The following is an 18,081-nucleotide window of genomic DNA, read 5'->3' as shown; positions in this document are numbered from 1 at the left end:
AAGAAAGGTATTCCTATTTCATTTGTCTGTTATGAATTTAATATGGTTAATATGATTTATAACACATGGTGGATTGATTCTGGTTCTACAATCTATGTTACAAATACCTTGCAGGGTATGCAAAACCTAAGGAAGTCAATAGAAAATGAGCGGAGCATCTATTTAGGAAACAAGATGTCTTCGCATGTGGAGGTTATTGGGATTTGCTGCCTAGTGTTGAATAGTGGTTATATTTTAAAATTGAAAAAGACTTTTTATGTTCCTAGTTTTTCTAGGAATTTAATTTCAGTTCAAAACTTGTACCCCTTGGTTATTCATTTCAGTTTTTGGATAAATCAATAAATTTGTTTTATAAATCAAATCTTATTGGAAATTGTACAATGGTTGATGGTCTTTTCTCTATTTCTCTACAAAATAATAACACCACTATGCATGTTCAAGGAGGTATTAAAAGATGTGTTATAAATGAAGATTCCTCTATATTGTGGCACAAGAGATTGTGACACATCTCCATAGAGAGAATTAAAAAATTAGTAAATGATGGAGTACTCAGTACTTTAGATTTTACTGATTTTGAGACTTGTGTGGACTATAATAAGGGAAAGCAGACCAATAAGTCTAAAAAAGGTGCCAAGAGGAGTACAGAAATATTAGAAATAATACATTCAGAAATTTGTTGTCAAGATATGAACATGCAAGTCCGAAATACTTCATCTCTTTCGTTGATGATTATTCACGATAAATGTATATCTACATGCTTCATAATAAAAACGAATCATTTGAAGCCTTTAAGTTTTTAAGGCTGAAGTGGAGAAGCAGTGTGATAAACAAATTAAGATCGTGAGAACTGATAGAGGTGGAGAATATTATAGTAGATACACTGAGAATGGACAAGCATCTGGTCCGTTTGCGAAGTTTCTCCAAGAACATGAGATTGTTGCCCAATATACTATGCCTGGTTCTCCGGACCAAAATGGCGTAGCCGAAAGGAGAAATCGAACATTATTGGACATGGTGAGGAGCATGTTAAGTAGCTCCAAACTTCCTAAATCCTTGTGGACTGAAGCTCTTAAGACAGCTGTGTATATATTAAACCGAGTTCCAACTAAGGCTGTCCCAAAGACGCCATTTGAGTTATTAAAAGGTTGAAAACCGAGTTTGCAACATATACACGTTTGGGATTGTCCTTATGAAATAAGAGTTTACAACCCACATGAAAAGAAACTGGACCCAAGAACTATAAGTGGATATTTCATTGGGTATGACGAAAAATCCAAAGGGTACAGATTCTATTGTCCATCTCACAACACTAGAATTGTGGAATCAAGAAATGCAAAATTTCTTGAAAATGACTTGATTAGTGGGAGTGATCATTACATAGTTTTTGAGAATGATCACATTAATGTACAACCCTCTTATTCAAATGACAGATTGATGGTTATTCACACCTCTCAAGACCAAATGGGTGTTAGATGACCAGTTACTGAAGTTCCACAAATCGCTGATGAAAATCCAATAGATCAAGTTGTTAATGAAAAAAAACAAGAAATTGTTGATCAACCAAACAACCTTAGGAGATCTACTAGAATAAGAAGATCAGCTATATCTAGTGATTATGATGTGTATTTACAAGAATCGGATTTTAACATCGGAGCCGAAAATGATCCTGAAACGGTTTCACAAGCCATGAGTTGTAATGAGTCAAAACTATGGTTTAATGTTATGAAAGAAGAGATGAATTCTATGGCAATTAATGGAGTCTGGGATCTTGTTCAGTTGCCTGACGGTGTAAAAGCCATTGGATGTAAATGGGTTTTCAAAACAAAGAAAGACTCATTATGCAACATTGAAGGTATAAAGCAAGACTCGTTTCTAAAGGATTCACTCAGCAAGAAGGAATCGATTATAAGGAGACTTTTTCTCCTGTATCTAAAAAAGATTCTCTTCGTATCATTCTAGCATTGGTTGCACATTTTGACTTAGATTTATGACAAATGGATGTGAAAACAGCTTTTCTCAATGGAGAACTAGAAGAAGAGGTTTATATGAAACAACCTGAAGGATTTTTCTCTAGTAATGGTGAGCAATTGGTTTGTAAACTTAAAAAATCTATATATGGATTGAAACAAGCTTCCCGTCAATGGTATTTAAAATTTCAGGATGTTATCTCTTTATTCGGATTCGTAGAGAACATCATGGATCAATATATATACCAGAAGGTCAGTGGGAGTAAGATTTGTTTCTTTATTCTATATGTTGATGATATATTACTTGCAACCAATGATAAGGGTCTGTTATATGAGGTGAAACAATTCCTCACTAAAAATTTTGATATGAAGGATATGGGCGATGCATCTTATGTCATTAGCATTAAGATACATAGAGACCGAATTAGAGGTATTCTAGGTCTGTTCAAGAAACTTATATCAACAAAGTTTTAGAGAGATATCAGATGAAAGATTGTTCACCAAGTATAGCTCCCGTTGTGAAAGGCGATAAATTCAATTTGAGCAAATGTCCAAAGAATGATCTAGAGCGGGAACAAATGAAAAACATTCCTTATGCTTCTGCTGTCGGAAGCTTAATGTATGCTAAGGTTTGCACTAGACCTGACATTGCATTTGTTGTTGGGATGTTGGGAAGATATCAGAATAATCCAGGTTTAAACCATTGGAAAGCTGCAAAGAAAGTAATGAGGTACTTACAAGGGACCAAAGATTATATGCTTATGTTCAGACGAATTGATAATTTGGAAGTAATTGATTACTCTGATTCAGACTATGCTGGCTGCATTGATTCACGAAAATCCACTTCAGGATATATTTTCATGCTAGCTGGTGGAGCTGTATCTTGGAGAAGTGCAAATCAGACATTGACTGCTACTTCCACTATGGAAGCTGAGTTCATAGCTTGTTTTGAGGCAACCTCACATGGTTTATGGTTGAAGAGTTTCATTTCGAAGCTTAGAATCATGGATTCTATATCTAGGCCATTAAAAATATATTGTGACAATTCAGCTGCTGTTTTTATGGCTAAAAATAACAAAAGTGGTAGTCGAAGCAAGCACATCGACATTAAGTATTTAGCCATACGAGAACATGTTAAAGATAAGAAGTTACTTATCGAGCACATTAGCACTGAATTGATGATTGTAGATCCTTTAACTAAGGACATGCCACCATTGAAATTCAAGGATCATACAGAAAGAATGAGACTTGGTTACTTTACGTAATTTTGTTGTAAGAACAAAGTTAATGAAACTATGATGTGATATTTTCTCATATTTGTTATTCACACATTCATTGATTTGAGAAATATTAATAAAGTTGGACCTCGAATAAACATAGGGTTTATTCATTAAATTATTTGAGAGATATAATACATTGTAATACATGAAAGATAATACTCGCTTTTAGAGGACATATCGCCATGATTCATGTGTTTTGTTTTCTCCTATGGTAAATGAGATATATGAGCCAAGTGGGAGAATGTAAGAAAATGACTCATAACAGAAATGAAGAAAAAAAAAACGTGTAGGAAATGGCGACGGCTATTGCCTACATATTTTGACAAAACTTGCGTACGCAACCTCAACTTTAGAAAATTGAGATACGTACACGTTTCTTCTTCTGAATCTCGGCTCCTGATACACTCATCGATGGTATGAGATACCTATAAATACAAGCTTTTGAAGTCCCTAAGCACACACATCTCATAAGAAATATATACCATCTACAGAGAACGTGAAGTGCTTAGAAAGCTTCAACCGAGAGGAAAAGCAGATAAATAAAAAATTTTCAATGGCCGGAGATAATACTCGATTTATTTTCGCATATTGATTATCATGTTTATATACGTACAGAAACATGATTTTTAGAAAAAATTCTAACAATCAAAACAATATATATAGATATATACGTTACATCTTCCATTTCGGCAGCTTTTAGTGAAGCACTTAATTAATTACAACAAAAATGTCAAAAAGCATTTACAACCTAAAAAGAGAGACATTGTCGACCATTGCTACAGATGACCACAAATCAGCACCATTAGACTCGTCGGCTACGTGCAATGTTAGCTCAATCGGAACAAGGCACAGTCCTTTGCTTCTTATAAGATCCATATTTTTTTCTCGAAAATTTACGGTCTTCCGGTCATTTCCCTGTAAGTGAAAAATGAAACTGGATCTGATCAGGGTTACAAAATACAAACGCAGGAGGAAAAGATCACTAGAGGTAGTTACCGCCGGACGATTGTGGCGGTGCAAGTATGGAGAACAGAGGACTTGCACTTGATCTTGCAGGAATCTTATGTAACCTAATGCTTCATGTAGCACCGATGCTGTATCGGTCTGCACAACTCATTCACGTTAAATATGGCGCCATAGAGCTAATTAATTTTCCGACACTCTACTTACAATTTTTTAATAGTCATGGTTCAAGAAACAAATTTTATTATATAATAAAAATTAAATATTCTCTACTTATAATTTTTTCATAGAAAAATCATGGTTCTTGAAACAAATTTTATTATATAATAAAGTTAAATATTCTAAATATATATACATAGATCTATATATAAAATCCATAGAATATTATTATATACATAGATCTATATATAAAATCCATAGAATATTATAAAGATTGAAATGAATTATATTTTTTAAAAAANNNATATATAATTGCTAATTTAAGTAAATAATATATTCACTTGATAAAAAATATATCCAAACAAATAAAATCGAATGGAAATCACAAACTCGATCTAAATATCACCCTAATATATTAAACAATATGAAAATCCAAAAAATATTATTAAAAAAAATTAAAACTATGCTTTGATTAAAAAATTATTGAATCCACCTTGCCAAAGGGTGACACAAGTTGTTGCAATGCAGTGATTCTTTCCCCAAGCTTCTCTTTCTTAACAATCTAAATACTCAAAATTAGAAGTGTATTAGTACATTAATTAATTATTAATAATTAAATAACAAATAATTAATTGGGCATTAAATGATAATCAAATTTAATAATCCAAACATGGAATTTGACCTTTGCATGATGGGCAGTAAAGTCACTCGACTTGGCCTTCTTGCTGCTCCTCCCACTTCCAGTCGGGCCCCCGGAAAGACAACCCAGATTCGTACCCGGTTCATCCCCCGACCATTTTCTCTTCTTCTGCAATCTCAGGAACGAAAAAATGAAATAAAACACAGAAACAAAACAAACCCAAGAATTGCATGCATATTTACTAGCACTGACATTGGATTTAGGCAATGTTGAAGTACAATCCATGCAAATTGTCCCTGATTCCTGACCCAAATTCGTGGCATCGCCGCCATTAAAGCCACCAAAACACAGCATTTTCGGATCATTGCATGCAAAAGAAGAACGGGAACTGAAACATTCGTGAGCCATTATTTTATCTCTGAGATCGGTGGTTTCTTCAGCAAAAACCAGCTGTGGAAAGCACCTGAGAACTAAAGGGTCCTCGTCCAATCCACCAGCTGGACGGCTGCACCAGCCATTTTTTTGTTTTGTTTTCCAAGAAACTAGAATCAACAGTACATATAAGCTAACCTTTCTTCAAAGTAAGTTTCAATCATTATATTGTTGTTTCTGCTGCCAAGTCTCGGTTTCTGTCTCTCTATGAACACACATTATTTTGGATTTCGTGAGGCAAAATCTTGGAATGGCGCAAAAGGAGTTGGTGCTTGCTGCATTTGAACAAGGACAGGAAGACAAGACGGGGCAAAGTTTCGAGAAAATGGTGTGTGTATTAGTGCATGTCAAGGATCTGTGGACGTGTACGAAGGTGGGATCTACCCAAGTGAACGTGGCCCACAGGTGCTGCATGAATGCCATCAGTCATTCATCATGTTCAGCCAAACATCAAAGCAATCAAATAATTTTTTTTTAATAGATGAGATTTGCAACATTAGACAGTCATGTGTACATAGCATTCAGATAATATATATTTATTGGTGAAAATCAAAATTTTGTATCTGTGTGGACTAAATTAAACATAACTAATGAGTTTTTATTTAAAATATTCATTAGTAAAACTGAATTGTATATAAAAAAATAGCAAATATGATAAGATAGGATAATGTATAATATTTCAACTTTGTAAGTATACAATATATAACGTATATAATACATATTCAATCGAAATAAATTTTTATTTTATTCATGAAAATTGTCACATTTTTTTATACATCTGTAATTCGTAATCGTACATAGTTGGCTCAACATAAAATAATGCCTCGATCTGAGCCAAATATTTTCATGAAATTTTTTTTGCATGGATAGTAAAAATTGAGAGACAAATAGTAATAGTAAAGATAAAGCTATGTATTGAAGTCTTTAATTATAAAATTAAAATATCTTAAATGGATGTTAGTCCACTCTATTGCTTTAAATAGCAATCAATTCACGTCATAAGAAAATAATTAATTTACTTTATGATTTGCATTTATATTATAACAATTAAATAGTTTTATTTTTATTTTTCAAAAAAACATTAGTAATATTTACAATATGGAGTATTTCAAAAACTTTTGGATCTGAAGACAAAAAAACGTAAAATATGTTATCACCCAGAGATTGAAAAACCAGGAAAAAAAAAAGTGCTAGCAATTAACTAACAGTTGGCTTTGCCCATTCTCTTTCATGAAACCATGCCCATGAAATCTACATTGTATTGTGAGTAAATAATGTAAATGGATAGATCAAGATTTGGTTAAAGAAAATATGAGTCCATGATAGTTTCCAAGTAGAATTCTTCTTCTATTTTAAAGTACAGATGTACCTGACCCTCAAGTTTCCAATACCAAGTTTATAAAGTCGATTCGACCTACTACACCGCTGAACCAGGTGAAAACCCGAAACAAATTATCATGGTTAGGTTCCAAGCTGTTTCTGGGCCAACTCAATTCAACATGTACAAGTTACTAGTTTAAGGGTAGCACTTGGTTACCATATTCTTTCATCGATTTAATTTATTACGACAAACAGAATTTCAGAGAATTTACAGCTTGGCCTCGAGGAGAATGGAAGAGTAAGGTGCAATGTTATACATCTCCCTACTGCCAGGAACACCTTCAGGAACGATGTCGCCGGGAGAAACCAAATTAGTGTCAACCTGCAGTCATTTTCGTTTATGCCTCGTAATAGAGCGACATCGATAATCAAAGTAGAATTCAAAACCACCCGGCATAATATATTTCATTTTTCCAAGGGCAAGGAAAAACATAGAATATTCAAGTAAAACACACTGAACGAAGAGAAATCTCAGTCTGATCCTGGACATGCTATCTAATGTCTAAAGCAAAAGAGGTTTGAGGGTGAGTTGTAAATAATTTACTGAAGTCATTGGAAGCAAAAAAAAAAAAAAAAAAAAAAAAAAAAANATTTGGAATTTAATGGGCGATGAGTTGGTTCAGATATGGTTGGAAATTTCTGAAGCGACAAAGCTGATATCCGTTATAAGTTGAGATAAATGCAAGCACCAGTATGTAGGAAAGACACTTGTTTGAGTTCAACAGATACGCCAATGTGTGCCGTGGAATGAAAGAAAGTGCGTTTGTGTTTCGTAACAGCGGTTGATTATCTAACCAATACAATTTTCAGCGTGGATTGCAATTACAGGGATACCACTACAATCCACTGAGGGGAAAAGTTTGGATTGCATGTGGATAATAACAAAATCAAGGCCGGAATTCTTCTAACAAAGAAACATGCAAATTCTTAGATAATGAAGCCAATGATAACAGACTGTTAGTGGCAGTCTAACGGTAAGAAGCATATAAAAATATGGATTTCCGATAAAGTATGTAAATAGCTTAACCAGTAACTAGCACAACATGTGATGGCATCTGAGCAATTTATCTTAAACCATCAGGAACAATTGAGTTTAGGAACTAACCACCCGATACCACTGTCTTCCTTGTGGTGGCGTCGGTATAATAGCCTCGACAAAATAGTCATGTGCATTAAATGCGACATATACATCACCACCAGTTTCATCATGAAGTCTGAAACCATCACATTTGTCAGCATGAATGTAATCATAAATTTAAAATCAGGTAAATATTTGTGTTGGGGTTCCCAGGAGAACGGAGGGAGAACACGATGGAATCTAAATTTTTTTGACAATCAGTATGCTATCTATTCATACAAAAGCAATCATGCATAATTCAAATGCTTGAAAAAGATATTCCTCATGATGTAAGTCGTGTTGGTTTGTCGGGCATGTGTAAAATATACTTTAGCCACATTAACATATGGTTTCAGAAAATTTATACCGTCTAAATCAAATAAATGTAAAGGTAACAATGCTAAGACCCTTGGAATAAAAAATGAATACAATTGATTTTTTTTGATTATACAAATTTGTGGTTTTCTAGAAAGACACTCAGTTTAAAGATTTTTGTTATCCTACATTAAACAAAAGTAGAATTCACACAAGATTTGGTATGTGTGAAAGCATAACATGTTTAAAAATGAGGAACGGTAAAAGAATCCATATTATGGCAGATTCAAATGAGTGATTCCTTACGTGAATGCAATAAATTTACTCTCATGATTGTCCCAGTTGTCCTCGTGCCATGTCACGTCATTCTGCATTGCAAGGAGAGTTAAATAAGCATTGACCGGATAATTTGTTAAGTTCAAGTATCAAATGAAAGAATGATTCTAAAAAGATCATCTTATACAAGCTAGAAATTACAAAAGCCAACAAAGTCTGTGTTCTTGTAATGCCACAAATTCCAGCCCTTGTTCCATATTTGTGTGCCCTCTAAAATAGTGTTGCGTACGTATTGAGGAAATATCACACAAGGGACAAGCAATGTCCAAAGCCACTCAACATATAAATTTTGGCCACATGGAACATCATAAATCTTTGGAATCAAATAAAATTATTGATCATAAGATCGTCATAACATAGGCTTACATGAGATAATAAAATATAAATAAATCAGCAGCTTCTCCTTTGGTCATTTAGAATAAGATTTTCTGGCTCGCAGCTTCTTTTTATCCTACTGGATCAGCCTCACTATTTGACCAATGGAATAATGAGTATCCAGAGCGGTATGATATTTGAAGACTAACAGCAACATAAATTTTTTTTTTTATTTTTAGAAGAAACTAATATTATTAATGAAATAAGTATTACATAATAAGCGGATGAGTAATCCGCACAATCGATAACCAATAAAAAACCATTACAGTGATACTATTATGCCAAAACAAATTTCCAATCCCTAACCAACTCTGAAACAGACACATGACTGAAATCTTTGACATTAGCTGTCCAAGTAGCCACCCTGAACTTTATCTTCTCCCAAACTTGGCCTTTCGTCATCGTACTGTTCTTTGAAAATTCTATTATTTCTCTCTAACCATATAGACCAAAACGTGCAGTGGACGATCAAGTACCAGAAGATTGTCGTCTTTCTGCTTCAAACTCTCCCTGGCTCAATAACAAACGCACATGCTGCCCTCTGTGGTAGGACGTAAGTGAAACCCAATTCAAGCTGAATTTTAGTCCAAATTCCTCTTGCAAAAGAGCAGTGAAGCAACATATGGTCCTGATTTTCTTCTTCATTCCGGCACAACGTGCACCAATGCGGGCTCAACACACAATTCGGCCACCTACTCTGCACTGAATCACAAGTTGGTAATTTTCCCAATGCAACAATCCACGAGAAAATTTGAACCTTTTTAGGGACAGGTACTTTCCAGGTTTTTGCGTGGTAGGCGAATGACGGGAAAGAGTTAAATGGAAAGAAAGAATTGTAAAAAGATTTGACAGAGAAAACACCTGAAGAATCCCCCAACCACTCTCTGAAATCTCCCACTCCCAACTCTAATCTAACCGATTCTAAAACTCCTAGAAGCTCAGCAAACTCACCCACTTCTACCTCATTTAAATCTCTTCTAAAACGCACATCCCATTGAAGTGAAGGACCGCTAAAGTCAAATGCGAAGAAACTATTTATTGGTTTATTAATTGAGGTACGAATCTGAAAGATAGATGGAAAACGCTCTTGGAACGATTGAGACCCTCCCCCCACACATCTTCCCAAAAACGAATAATGTTACCTCCTTTTACTACCCCTCCCACAAGTTGTTGAAACGCCGAGTAAGAACGAGAGATGTATTTCCAAGGGCTTCTAAATGTCGATTCTTTGCTAACCCTGCATCCCACCCATTATCTTGGACTCCATAGATGCTTGTTATTACCTTTTTCCACAACGACTCCCTTTCCACTGACCCTCTCCACCACCATTTCCCCAATAATGCTCTGTTTCTCAAACAAATATTTCCCAGTCCCAGTCCTCCCCTGTCCTTTGGTCTGCTCACCTGCACCCACCCAACAACATGACAATGCTTGTCTCCATCTGAGCCGTCCCACAGAAAATCCCTCATTATTTTTTCCATGTGCTTCTCTACCCGTCTTGGAACTCTAAATAGAGACATGTAGTATGATGGCATTGCACTCAACACTGACTGTATCAACGTCAAACGACCACCCCTGGATAGAAATGACTTTTTCCATGAGGCCAATTTCCTTGCCATTTTCGATAAGACTGGTTCCCAGAAAATCAATTTCGTAGGCTGACCACCGAGAGGAGCCCCTAAATACTTGATCGGCCAAATATCTCTTCTACATCCAATAGCCTGAGACAAAGCAACAACTGCCTCTTCCGAGTGATTAATCCCCAACACAACACTTTTATCCCAATTAACTTTCAATCCTGATTTAGTCCCAAAACACGTAAGCATATTTGCTAAGGCCATTACGTGTCTCTCAGTCTGAACCAAAAACAAAGTATCGTCGGCAAACTGAATATGTGAAATCTCCAATTTCCCCCTCCCTACCTCGAGTCCTCTAACCTCATCCAGCCCCTTGGCCTTATCTACCATTCTTCCCAAAGCATCAACGACCAAATTAAAGAGAAAAGGGGATAATGGATCACCCTGTCTAAGTCCTCTTTCCCCTTTGAATTTTCCCCTCGGCCTTCCGTTAATGAATATCGAAAAAGAGACATTTGAGACACACGCCATCATCCACCTCCTCCATCTCACACCAAATCCTTTCATTTGCAGCACATACTCCATAAATCCCCAATCGACATTATCATAAGCTTTTTCCAAATCAACTTTGAATACCCACCCTTTCTTACGTTTCCGTCGATATTCCTCAATCACCTCATTCGCAATGAGACAACAATCAAGCTCGTCGTCAAGCTAATCGGTCTAAAGTCCTTGACCTTATAAGCTTCTTGTTTTTTAGGAATCAAGCAGATATACGTTTCATTTGTGATACCATTAACCACCCCACCATCATGAAATTCATCGAACACTTTAAATAAAGCATCTTTGACCGTATCCCAATTATGTTGGAAAAAAACCAATGTAAACCCGTCAGGCTCTGGTGATTTCGCTTCATCACAATCAAACACCGCTCTTTTTATCTCTTCACCCGAAAACTTAAGTTCCAGCTCGTCCGACTCGCTCAATTCTATTGGACACCATTCCACCCCTTCGATCTATCCCCCCCCAACTCCTTCCGGTTTCCTGTACAAGTTTCTGTAGAAATTGATGATGTGATCCTCGATTTGTCTTTCGTTTGTAATCAATGTCCCGTCATCCAATTCAATTTTATCTATTATTGCCTTATTCCTTCTATTTGTCAATAAGAAGTGAAAGAATTTCGAATCCTGATCCCCTTCCTTTAGCCACTTTAATTTTGCTCTTTGGTTTTCCATTTGACATTTCTTAAAAGACAACTTTTCCAGTTCACACTTAGCTTCCCTTCTTTCATCATTCAAAGATTCCGACCAAACTCCCTCGGCCTCGATCTCATCCAAACTCTTTATCCTTTCTGTCAACTCTTTGTATCTAACACCAACAGCCCCAAAAACCTCTCTGCTCCATTTCAAAACTTCCACTTTGATTCCTTTAAGCTTATTCATGAATTTATACCCTTCCCACCCCTGGCAAACCGCATTGTCCCACCACATCCTAACCAAATCCTTGAAATTATGTTGGGACAGCCAAACGTTTTCAAATCTGAATGGAGGAGGTCCCCACCGCAACTTAGAAGTATCAAGTATCACTGGCCAGTGGTCTGAGGTAATTCGTGGTAATTCGTGGTAAGACCATTTGCCTGAAATTTGGAAATAAAGCTCTCCACCCCTCGGAGAACAGAAATCTGTCTAACCGGCAACAAATCGGCTGTGCCCTTAGGTTTGACCATGTATAGCATTCAAAAGTGGAGGATCGTGTAATCTCAGCTCCTCGATCAATCTGTCAAAACACAACATGCTAGCTGTGTTGGATGTACTGTTTAGTTTCTCTCCCGTATTTCTTACCACATTAAAATCCTCTCCCATACACCAATTATCACCACAGATAGAACTCAGGCCTGCTAATTCGTCCCAAAAATTCTCTTTCTCTTGGTTTCACTGGACCGTATATGGCTGAAAACCACCACTTTGTATCTTCACTCCCACAAATCTCAATGGACACTGAGAAATCCCCTATCAGATTATTGCTCAAACATTAGACTTCCCAATGTGTAGAATATTTCAATGAGCTAGTGTCACATCTACCTATTTGAAGTACTTAGGTCAAGGGGCAAGACTAACAGTTAAATTTATTAATAACTTGAATGAAGCTAACAATCAGACACAAACTGCGCACATGCAAGACATGAACTAGGCCTCTGAAATCTAAACTTTTACCTTCCCAAGGAAGTTCTCTCTTCTGAAGACATGATGGCTCTGCCTAAACTTTATCATCTCCGAGAAAAACCTAAAATGATCATCTTTCTTGGACTCCAACTGTTTCATAAAATTTCAATCTTGACATTACAATTGTTACACTAAAGATATATAAGTAAAGAAATAGTTTATGTAGCACATACTTGTCCCCATTGGAAATGATTAAGGGCAGTATCATGCCCATAACTATTATTATTTCCATGACGAGTATGGCCATATTCATCCCCCATTAGCATCATTGGAGTTCCCTAAAACATAAAACAATGAAAATGCATATTACAGATGTATCAACAAAGTTTAGAGCCCAGTCATTGGGGAAAACTAATCCATATTATGAAAATGCGTCTCCCATGGAGAACTCTTATTGAAATCTGAATATTAAGTAGGACGTAAACGATGGAACTATGAAGCTATAGCATCAGAAAACAATGAGTGAGCACAATAAATGCATATTTATTAACTGAATCGCAGAAAAAACGGATGACACTTATGAGTCTGGGTTGTGAATATTACGAAGTTTCAAACAGGCAAAATTGGAATAGTTAGTCCTCAAAATAAATTATGTTATTGGAGCAATCAAAACTTGAATTGAACAATCAAAAGAAAAGGTGGAAAAACACAAGAAAATATTAATAGTGTGTTGACACTCTATTTTTTACTCTACATAATTTCCGGACAACAAAAATAATTAAGAATTTATTAATACATAGATTCATTTGAGGCATGAAGCATGTAACTGTCCGGTCAAAGGCCATGTTATAAAGATTAGTAGCATAATAACCAAAAACATGAGTTTATATGGGAAGGTTGTCTAGCAAACGGAACGCTGGAATTTAAATAACATATTCAAAAATCATATTTCAAATTATTAAGATTATAATATATATTTGACGTGAATTCATTGATATTTAGCTGGTAAAAATTTCCAACCATATTTAACCTAATATATTTTCTCAAACATAGGTAATAATTGTAATCTAAACTAAAATAGATCATAGGAGTTTTAGTTTTCTGGGTATTGTATTGTCTATATAGGCCTTTGCGAGAATCTTAAACTAGGTTTAGTTTTTTCTGTCTGGTGTGCAGCGTGCTGTCCTATTCTTTTACTATTCATGTGAATAGTAGCAACACAAATGTTTATTTGAAAAACAGTTCCGCAGTCAAGAATAAGCATAATTCTAACTATCCATTCCAATTACAGACTATCATGGTCACAAGTTGAACTACTCATAACAACAACTGAAATTTTCCGAGGGAATCAAACGTATCCGGCTATCTGCTTTCTATCTCTTTATTTTTGTTACAACATCGTGCAAGACTTTCTTCAGGACATTTTTATGTTCCATGTTGAACAATCCAACTTAGATTTCCATGTTCAACTTGACACTAAGTTGAACTACTCATAAAAACAACTGAAATTTTCCGAGGGAGTCAAACATATCTGGCTATCTGCTTTCTATCTCTTTATTTTTGTTACAACATCGTGCAAGACTTTCTTCAGGACATTTTTATTTATTTATTTTTTTCAGAAACTAAAATTCATTGAAATAATTTAGTAGTAAGATTACAATGCAAGTGGATGAGACATCCACGAAATGCCACAACTACCTAAAACCAGTATTCGTTGAACAAAAGATATAACACCAGTCCCTAACTAAATCCGAAATAAAATAATTCCGGAACATTGGACATTTTTATGTTCCATGTTGAACAATCCAACTTAGATTTCCATGTTCAACTTGACATTAGTGTTAGAAATTAAGGAATATATATTCTAGAATTAGATTTGATATAATTCAATTTATAATTTATTTTGCATATATCAAAAGATTTCCTACCATAATTATCCCAATATTTTCTCATAAATAAAGAAGATGATGATTGCTCTTTAATATAGAGAAATCAATTAGAGTTTTAATCCCTGAGTTTAGGAGAGATTAGTAAGAGTTTCAACTCTCGTGTATAGAAGAGATTAAAAAGAATGCAGAGCTTTAGTTATTACCTCAAGAACATAGGCCTTCATGACCAAACCACATAAATTTTATGTTGTGTTCGCTCTCTCTTAGCTATATTTCTATTACTAAACGTCCAACACTAAGTAAACAGCCGCTAACCTTTATCAACACTTGTCATTCTTAAGTCGAATAAAAAACATTCATCTATATTATCTAGCTTGTTAACTAACTTCGAAGAATGTGCACGGGACATTGACACAATATTCTTTCGATAATTCAGCAGAAAAGCTCTTCCATTTGTGATTGTAAAGAAATTGATCTTTCTAATACGAAATATCAATATTCAGTATTTTGAAGTTAACAGTCACACATCAATTATTAGGCTCATTTTATAAAGAGATACCGACAAAAGTAATAAAATGGTGGCAAGTGGCAACCGTCATAATAAACTACTCATGATTTTCCACAATACTTTCTACAGTTGTTTCCCTCATTGAGATCATTTGTCAAAGTAAAACATTGAATTATCTACTTGGCAGGCAGCTAAACAATATAAGTTTAGCTGCAAGCAACTTGTTTCTCTAAGATGAGCGTTCTGCAATAGAACCAGACACAAACATATTATTTTAGTAGAACATATTTCATGATATTCCAATTAGAAATTAAAAGACAATTACACTGCTACTAGACAAATCTTCATGCATGTTTACCTGGGATATCATGAGAGCTAAATGATAGTTCTTCATTTGCCGTGAACGTAGTGCCTTGACATTCATATCTGAGGTTTCTCCTAATATTCACACATCAAAAGAATACCGAGTTCGTAAATTAGATGGAAAGAAACAATTCTACCACTGAAACATGAAATTTGTGGAAACAGACACAGGTTTTAAAAATTAGGGAAGGATATGGAATAGCTTTCTATTGGCCGAAAGCATTATGTGAAACAATCAGACACAAAAACACAAGGAATAAGATCAAAAGTAGCTCTTCTTAACTTTTTTTTAGAAATGAAATTATATTAAAATAGGAAAACAAATTACAGGGAGGCGGACAAGATACCCACAAAAGCACAATACAAAAAAGACAACACTATCATCAATAACATAAAAATTTCCAATCTCTGACTAGATCTTAGATAGAAAAATAATTAAATTCTATAAGCTTTCTCGTCCAACTAGCAACCCTAAATCTAATATTTTCCCAAACCTGGTCTATAGACTCTGCTATATCGTTGAAGATTTTTCTGTTCCGCTTCAACTAGATTGACCAACAAAGGCAATGAACTACGGCATTCCGAAAAGTCGACATTTCCATCCGTTAGGTAATCCGGGGTCCAAAAGAAACATATCATGCGCCGCTCTTGAACATATCCACTCCACATACCAAATTCCTGCAGCAATGCTCTGTTCCAAATTCAACTCGTGAACAAACAATGCAAAAGTAGGTGATCTTGATTCTCCTCTTTGTTCCGTCAAAGTGTACACCAGTTCGGACATAATGCACAGTTAGGCCATCTTATTTGCAAAGAATCGCAAGTCGGCAATTTTCCCAAAGTCACAGTCCACGAGAAAACTTAAACCTTATGTGGGATAGGTTCTCTCTAGATGTTAGAATAATAAGGGAAATTAAGAAAATTACTGACCAGAAAAAAGTCATAAAAAGATCTGACAGAAAAAGTCCCTGAAGAGTCCTCCAACCAAACCCTAAAATCCACCCTTCCTAACTCAAAATGAACAGTATCTAAAACCCCCTAAAAAGTACTCAACTCATCAATTTCAACCTCATTCAAAACCATTTTGAAGCGCAGACCCCAGGCATAGATGGAATTAACTGGAAGGCCTACCTCACTGATAAAACTGTTAAAAGGTTTGTTACAACTTGAGGAGATCAGGAAAAGAGATGGAAAAATATCTTTGAACGACGAAACCCTTGACCAAGTATCTTTTAAAAAATGAACGATATTCCCCCCTTTGAACACCGCTCCAACTAAAAAATGAAAAGCCGGGTAAGATCGAGAAATAAATTTCTAAGGATTTCTAAAAGTTCTATTCCTTGCCAACCCCACGTCCCAACCATTATCTTGTAATCCATAAATGCTCTTAACAACTTTTTTCAACAAAAGTTCCCTATCCGCATAACATCTCCACCACCATTTCCCTAAAAGTGCCTTATTCCTCAAGCAAATACTTTTTTCCACAAAGGTTCCCTATCCATAGGACATCTCCACCTATACTTTTTTTACACCCAATCCCTGAAGCCAACCCTTCTACTTCCATCTTCGAACAATTTAGACCCAACAAAACACTTTTTTCCAAGTTAATCTTCAGCCCCGACTAGAAAGTTAATCTTCAGCCCCGATTTCTAGCTAAAAGAGTGGAGATAAAACGCCTCTCAGATTTAACAAAAAACAAAGTATCATCCGCAAATTGGATGTGAGATCTCTATTTTATCTCTACCAACTTCCAACCCTCTGACTTCATTCGCAACCCTTAGCCCTATCCACTAACCGCCCCAATACATAAATCACAAGATTAAACAGGAAAGAGGATAATGGATCCCTTGCCTAAGACCTCTCTCCCTTTTAATTTTATCATGTGACCTTCCATTAATAAAAATCGAAAAAGAGACATTCAATACGCAACCCTTTATCAACTTCTCCATCTATCACCGAAACCTTTCTTTTGTAGCAATAAATCTAGAAATCTCCATTCCATATTATCATTCGCCTTTTCCAAATCAACTTTGAACACTCGTCTTTTCTTCTTCTTTCGTTTACACTCCTCGACTATTTCATTGGCTATAAGACAACATTATAGAACCTGTCTCTCTTGTATAAATGCACATTGATTTTCCGCAATTGTTTCACTCAAGACTTTCTTCAACCTATTTGTTAAGACCTTAGCCAAAATCTTATACATGCTCGTTATCAGACAGATTGGCCTAAAGTCCTTCACCTTGACCGCATCTAGTTTCTTAGGGATTAGACAAATGTAAGTCTCATTGGTAATCTCATTTACCACACCTCCTTCAAAGAATTCGCTAAACACCTTCAGTAAATCCTCTTTGACCGTTTCCCAACAACTTAGATAAAAAGCCAATGTAAACCCGTCCGGGCTTGGAGCCTTCGCTCCATTGCCATCAAACACCACTTTTTTAATCTCCCCCTCTGGAAACGGAATCTCCAACTCCTCTGCATCCACCTTACCGATAGGGCTCCACTCCAGCCCGTCAAACCCCTCCACCCCACCTCACCATACCATCAGATTTCCTATAAAGATTCCTATAATAATCAGATTATAGACTCTTCAATCTGATAACCACAAACCCATC

The 18,081-nt window shown here is 35.6% G+C and overlaps 2 protein-coding genes across 3 annotated transcripts in view; both read right to left on the bottom strand.

The window, feature by feature from the left end:
• Nucleotides 1–3,807: 3,807 nt before the first annotated feature.
• Nucleotides 3,808–5,777, bottom strand: LOC140972208 (transcription factor bHLH154-like). Its single transcript, XM_073434660.1, has 6 exons — nucleotides 5,580–5,777; nucleotides 5,262–5,397; nucleotides 5,052–5,177; nucleotides 4,863–4,931; nucleotides 4,244–4,351; nucleotides 3,808–4,162 (listed from the first exon to the last, which is right to left on the bottom strand). The coding sequence occupies exons 1-6, from the start codon at nucleotides 5,603–5,605 to the stop codon at nucleotides 3,989–3,991; spliced, it is 639 nt and encodes a 212-aa protein (XP_073290761.1). The 5' UTR covers nucleotides 5,606–5,777; the 3' UTR covers nucleotides 3,808–3,988.
• A 964-nt stretch (nucleotides 5,778–6,741) lies between these two features.
• LOC140973599 (isoamylase 3, chloroplastic) overlaps nucleotides 6,742–18,081 on the bottom strand; it is a 47,278-nt gene continuing 35,938 nt past the window's right edge. For both annotated transcript variants that reach the window (XM_073436529.1, XM_073436530.1), the window contains exons 20-25: nucleotides 15,459–15,538; nucleotides 12,937–13,041; nucleotides 12,755–12,853; nucleotides 8,560–8,621; nucleotides 7,927–8,035; nucleotides 6,742–7,143 (exon numbers count right to left, since the gene is read on the bottom strand). In XM_073436529.1, coding sequence (XP_073292630.1) covers nucleotides 7,030–7,143; nucleotides 7,927–8,035; nucleotides 8,560–8,621; nucleotides 12,755–12,853; nucleotides 12,937–13,041; nucleotides 15,459–15,538 — 569 coding nt within the window. In that variant the 3' untranslated portion in view covers nucleotides 6,742–7,029. The remainder of the gene's footprint in view (nucleotides 7,144–7,926; nucleotides 8,036–8,559; nucleotides 8,622–12,754; nucleotides 12,854–12,936; nucleotides 13,042–15,458; nucleotides 15,539–18,081) is intronic.

This window comes from Primulina huaijiensis, chromosome 3, assembly GCF_012295235.1.
Source record: "Primulina huaijiensis isolate GDHJ02 chromosome 3, ASM1229523v2, whole genome shotgun sequence".
NCBI classification, from domain to species: Eukaryota; Viridiplantae; Streptophyta; class Magnoliopsida; order Lamiales; family Gesneriaceae; genus Primulina; species Primulina huaijiensis.
Note: the sequence above shows the minus strand (reverse complement) of the source record. Positions and strands in the feature narration are given on the sequence as shown.